The sequence below is a fragment of the Sinohyriopsis cumingii genome, chromosome 13 (assembly GCF_028554795.1).
Source record: "Sinohyriopsis cumingii isolate HCF-2022 chromosome 13, ASM2855479v2, whole genome shotgun sequence".
NCBI lineage: Eukaryota > Metazoa > Mollusca > Bivalvia > Unionida > Unionidae > Sinohyriopsis > Sinohyriopsis cumingii.
Window position 1 is genome coordinate 26,407,290 of NC_142973.1, and position 6,635 is coordinate 26,413,924.

At 35.2% G+C, this 6,635-nt stretch overlaps 1 protein-coding gene across 1 annotated transcript in view; it reads left to right on the forward strand.

Annotated features, from left to right (window-relative positions):
- The first annotated feature begins 290 nt into the window (after positions 1 to 290).
- LOC149785086 (rho family-interacting cell polarization regulator 2-like) overlaps positions 291 to 6,635 on the forward strand; it is a 186,409-nt gene continuing 180,064 nt past the window's right edge. The window contains exon 1 of the mRNA XM_089978830.1: positions 291 to 654. Within this exon, the coding sequence (XP_089834956.1) occupies positions 588 to 654 (67 nt within the window). The 5' untranslated portion in view covers positions 291 to 587. The remainder of the gene's footprint in view (positions 655 to 6,635) is intronic.

The following is a 6,635-nucleotide window of genomic DNA, read 5'->3' on the forward strand; positions in this document are numbered from 1 at the left end:
TAATCTGAGTGCTGAAGTAAATACTTGCCAGAGGTATTTTAGATTCTCAAATAGATATGACAGATTTTCAGGATTGTGTACCGACCCATCAAGAGAGTATAATCTTCAAACTCATCAGGCAAAATGTTCTTCAGATTTATCAGTTTGTAAAGAAGCAGACATGGTGAAATTGCCAAATTACTGTTCCAACAGTTTGAGCATGTGTGGAGAAAATGTACTAAAATGATGTTTGTATACGCAATGATTCATTATGCTGTTATGTTGTATTTGTATACTTCATAACAGTATGGATAGTTTTGCCTGGAGTATTTGAATTTTGTTAAATTCCATATTATACACAACATTCTCCAATATTTAACCTTAAAAACATTTTATGTCATCAAAAATAATATTTCATGAGCCGTCTTAACTGAAGCTATTAAAGTGAGGCAGTTATCATTTTAGACAATTTGAAAGGCATGCGGATTTAAGTTTATGTACAGTTTACCTAGACTGAAAATGGAAACTTGATATTTGCAGTCTCTCAGGATAATTTGATTTTTTTGGGATTAAATTCCAAATGTGTTGATCATACCACACAAGACATCATGTCCTGGAGTTTTAACTGGGAGGACTTGACAGCAACTGTGTACCAAGTGGAGAGAGTTGATGAAGGTAGGTAGCCTAGAAGTGTACAACAGTTTATAATTGCACTGTATATTAATAATAATAATAATAATAATAATGAGGACTTTGTATAGCGCCTAATCTTTAGAAGCTCTAAGCGCTTTACAACATTAAACAACACCTATAAGATAAAAAAAACCATATATAATGATATGATTACAAAAACAAACACCATGAAATTAGAAAACATAAAAAACATGCTGAGAATATTTAAGGTAGGAAACATTATTAGGTCTTTAAGTTTGTTCTTGCAGTCGAAATAAGTGAGTTTTGAGAGCACTCTTGAATGAAATCACTGTCATTGTGTCTAAGTTCAGTGGGGAATTCATTCCACGTTATTGGTTATTGGTTTTATCATGATTTTAACTGGTCAGTTATTATAGACCCACTTTATGTTGGGCTTATTATGTTATCTGTCCAACCATTACTTCATTGATTTGAGAAATTTTCATGAACCTTTGCCCAAAGATGACTAGACTGTGCTGTATACTATAGCAAATAGATGTGCACAGTATTATCGGTATACTGGTTTTTCTGGTGGTTTTTAATAAGGTACTTTTTCACTGTGCCAGTATTTGGTAGTTTCCGTCATTAAGAAATATACGGAAATCCCAATAATCTTGTTACAAATTAAATGATATTAACAGCATATTTTCATTTATCATGACAAATTAATTAAAAGAATTATTATTGTCTTTTTTTACCAAACAGTTGTATTTGTATCAAATTATTTTTGAATATTACAATTGCAATTATGTTTATGATCCTTTGATCACATATTTCACACATATCACATATGTTGGCTTAGTGGCCAAATGGGATGTTGTGAAGGATATTTTGGCCAAATCCAGATTTTATAGAACAGTTTAGGATTTAAAAAGAACAATTACCATATCATTTTTTAAATTTTTTTTACCAGAGTACGTTAACATGTTAAGTACATATATTCCTCTAAAACTGTAAATCCTTAGATTTGCAGGACAGCAGCTGTTTTCTGTTTGCTAATAATAATAATAATAATAACGACTCTATTTAAAGAGGGTAACACAATTATAAGAACTAATCTACCTCCAGGCCCTCACACAAAGGAATTTAATTTCTCTAGTCCACTAAAATATTCTCTTGTTTGTTTCAGCATGTTTTACTGGAACTTACTGATAGATATCTTTTTCTGGTGTTGACAACCCACTCAGAGTTTCCCTGCCTATTATATCAACAGTGTAGCTAGTAAATAGTAGGCTTTAATATCAGTAATTGCTATTTTTATCAACAAGCTCTCTTAACATAAACATGTTGTCTTGCACAGAGTGGCAGCTTTATTGGAAGCTGAATCATTCCACTTTAGTTATACTTTTTAGAATTACGATTTGTATAACAATTAAGGTCCTGACCACTTTATTTTCGGGGGGGGGGTATGTGATTTTCAGTTGAGCTGAGATATTTTATTTTCTTTTATCGCAAGATAACTAATTTTTTAAAAGAATAATATAATGGATTTAATATGGTATTATTTTGATATAAATCTGAAGTAGATATTGTTTCCACCTATTGACAGACAGAACATTAAAAAGAAGTGTCCAACCTCTACCCCAGAATATTAAATTGCTGATGCATAATAGAACTGCAGTTTACCATGGTACATATTGTGGCATGTTCAGAAACATTGCAGTATACCTCAGTACAAGCTTTTTCATGGTATCCAGCTCTGATAACCATACCCCTGCCTCAAGGTCAAGGTCATGACAATGAAAAGGCTATTCTTGGTTTTATATCTTTGTCTGGAGTATAACATTTTAAAGAACTGAGGATTCTGTAATGAAACTTTTGATAGTTATCTATCATGCATAGACAAAGTGGCTCAGTGCCATGCCTTCTTCCTCAAAGGCATATATCATGCATAGACAAAGTGGCTAAGTGCCATGCCTTCTTCCTCAATGGCATATATCATGCATAGACAAAGTGGCTTACTACCATGTCTTCTTCCTTAAAGGCATATATTATGCATAGACAAAGTGGCTCAGTGCCATGTCTTCTTTCTCAAAAGCATATAGCATGCATAGACAAAGTGGCTCACTACCATGCCTTTTTCCTCAAAGGCATATATCATGCATAGACAAAGTGGCTCAGTGCCATGTCTTCTTCCTCAAAGGCATATATCATGCATAGACAAAGTGGCTCAGTGCCATGCCTTCTTCCTTAAAGGCATATATCATGCATAGACAAAGTGGCTGTTCCATGCCTTCTTCCTCAAAGGCAAGGCCAGATCAAGGGAAAATAATATTCACTGAATTGCATACTTGTCATAAGTATAATTGATGAGTGTGTGTATGTGTGTGATTTGGATTTTTACCATAGCTTTAAAAAAATTCAGTCATATAATATCTGCAGTGTGGCAGTCTATAGTGATATCCAGCTCTAGGGCATCTTGCTGCAGACATGTAGTATGATGTCCCACCCAGTCACATTATTCTGACACCAGACCAACCAGTCCTAACACTGACCTCTTAATGCTGAGCACCTAGTGAGGCAGCTGTTAGTATCATTTTGATAAGTCTTTAGGGTGACTTGGCCGGGGTTCGAACCCGAGACCTCCCACATCTGAGGTGGACGCTCTAACCACTAGGCCACTGGAGCGGCCTATAATTGATGACCTTCTGAAAAATACTTGAATGAAACTTTAGCTAATTATATGTCATGTTTGCATATCCACAACCCCTGCCTCAGGTTGAATGTCTCATTTAGGGAAAATCTAAATCTTATCTTGTATCCTTTTTGAGAGTTTAACATTTGAACCACTAAGATATTTTAATGAAACATTAACCAGTTATATATACCATTGTCACAGACCATAGTCATGCCACTGACTCAAGGTCAGAGTTAGGACAAAAGAAGAAAAAAAATCAAGGAACCACTATGTATGGGTATGACTTTAAAATCATGAATGATATTTAATGAAACTTTATCCTATATCTTAAATGTGTCTCACATATTCAGTCCTACTCCTGACCCAAAAGCCAAGGTCACAATAAAGGATAATATAAATTAATGACCTATTTTGATGAAACTTTACATCCTTGGGTCAAAGGTCAAGGTCATTAGAATGTTTTAGTAGGGAAACAGGCATTAGACGGGCATATCATTGTCATTTGCACTACTGCTTTACAACAAGTACATGCTAGAACTATTTCCGGGTAAGTACTACTAATGCATATCCTAACTGATGAATAAACGATACAGATGTTAAGTCAATAGATAGATGAGACTATTAAAATGAATCATTTTAAAAATTAAAAAACTCGAACAAATGTAGTTGAAAGCCGACAATTCAGTGTTCACGCATCATTTGCTGAAAATACTTGTAGGCAGGAATGGCATTCATGATTTTGATTTTAGCACTTGTTCAGCAAAAATTTTGAACCATTAAATCTATATTTCCTGACAAATTGATGGGTCCATTTGCAGATTTTCTGGGTCCATACAAACATTTCAGCATATTAACCACTGAACCTCTCACTCTACTAATGATGGATATTTTTCTAACACAGAGATTAGGATTGCATTTTTTCAATGCTAATACAACTTTATTGGTAACCGAATAGTTTTCAGGGTCTTCTTTATGAACCACCAAGATAGATGCATTCTAATGTGAACCAGCCTGACTGGGGTGGGGTGGGGAGATCTCGTTTAGTCAGTAGCTACATACAAAACTAGTGAATAAATTATGAGCAGCCTGCAGGCTCACGCAAGACATGTGTCCACTTAGATTCTAACTGTGCTATTAAGTAAACATTGTAAGCATTCAGTGGGCAGAAACATTGCATCATAAATTACTGAAAAAGCAGTCTAAAATGTGGACACACAGCCTAATGTTATTTCTGATCTGTATTTCACAGTAAAGTGTGTGTGTGTGTGTGTGGGGGGAATGACCTAATGTATGTGTGGTCTTGATCCATTAAATGTAAAATCCAGATAAAAAAAATGCCATGGTCTCATAGCCTACTGGCACTTTCTTGTGTAAAATGGAAATTTTATACTCTTGACATGGCTAATGGTGTTCTAACTTGTATAGAAGGGTCCTGTTGACATGGCCAAAGGGGTGTTGACCTATGTAAGGGGTACTCTTGATATGACCAAAGAGGTGCTGATAGGGATGCAAACAGTTTATACTTGTTCATTCTGACAATTCAAGAAGTTGTTGACAAACTGCTGCACCAAATATAATTTAATAATTCTTCTCTATAGTAAAATTCATAATATGTTAACTGTTAATTTCCAGAGGAATCAAATGGTTCTTAAGTTATATTTTTTCACACCCACCCACTGAACCACCCACCTGCACACACAGAGGAGCAATTACAGTATACTTTCCATGTAACTGCCAGGGGATTAACTGTCTAGGATCTATTGTAGAATTGAACTTGGGGCAGGGGGAACTATCCAATCCCCATTTGAAAAAGGGTGAAATTTTCTGAATATAGGAGGGATAGTATATTGCACAAATTGCACGTATACTGATGAATTTCTGTCATTTTTCAAAAATAAATGTGAATCATACATTTACACATCCTAGAATAGAACTGGACTGTCATGATGTCTTCCAGTGGTAATGTAAATAACACTGCACAAGTGCTTCAGATGTCAGATCAATTGCCAGTGGATTTGATAAATTGATCAAATGTTCTCAAAGCACAGTTGTAATTATCTGTATTAATCTAGGGTTTTCTCTAGGTTAAGAATTTAAGGGTCCTCTGAAGTTGTTGTCAGCTCTATTTTTAAAGAAATGAGGGTCCTGTGGATATGACAGTTGGTCTTGCTAATGCAAAACTTAGCGAGAAATGTTTCGAAAGTTATCAGGTGACTGTAACTCATGAAATTTTAGAATGGAAGTCCCTCAGGAGCAACTCAAGTCAGGAGTTTAAGCTTTTTTGTTGGTGCTTCAGGTGAAAGACTCCACTAAATTTGCCTCTCAATCCTGATTAAAGAATTTACAATTTTAATTTACAGTGGTGGAAGGGGAGCTGGAATTTTCCTTTGAGCCAGAATATATTCTTTGTTTCTTATTAATATACAGTGAAGATTCAGATAACATTTCTTCAGCAGGACAAAGGTGACTTGCTTTAGAGAGGGGAATGCTTTATAGAGGCTCATGTCTTACATGAATAGTGCAATAAGGATGATAACATTTATGACAAGAGCTCAGGATGGGTCCCCTCTTGAGAATGATCAATTGTTTTTACATGCATGTACTTTTTGTTACTGTCAAGCAGACATAACAGTTAGCTCTATTCACTTGTATTTAATAGGGCCAGGTTTATAAATCACTCTTTACATTAGTGCGAAAATATTTAACAAACTTGGCCCCTTTCCATCACATTCTTGTAAATGTTTATGTTAGCTGTTACTTCTGGTTTGATTATGATAACACTGCACGTTTTTTTTAATCCTTGTAAGTTTGGTTCAGCTGCAAATAACACAGACCTGGATCTGCCTTTGCATAACTTGCCAGTAGATCAGGATCTGTGTTTTGTCAGTACACATTATGCAACAGGAGATGATGTCTATGCAGTTTGCAGCTGGATCCAACTTCTAAATGTGTATATATGGTACATGTGTATCTGTGGAATGCAATGTCTGTGAACAGTATTATCGTGACAATCCTCTGCTTATGCAGGTAAGTGGGGACATTTTAGCCTAATCAGGTACAAAGTTTGGGCACATTGTAATACTGTTTCATAGTTTCAGTTGAATATACAGCATCATTTTTTTCCCCTTTACTGTGGTGTACATATTGAGGATGGTATTGAGTTGTTCACGCACATTGTATTCACCGTCTTTTTTGACAAATGGCTTGTTCACTAAATGGTTACAGAATTTATTGAAGATATGACTTTCAAAACTTGAACATAAAATCTTGATATTATCTGCTGTCATTGCCACCAAAAAAATGATACCGGTCTCTCACCATTCAC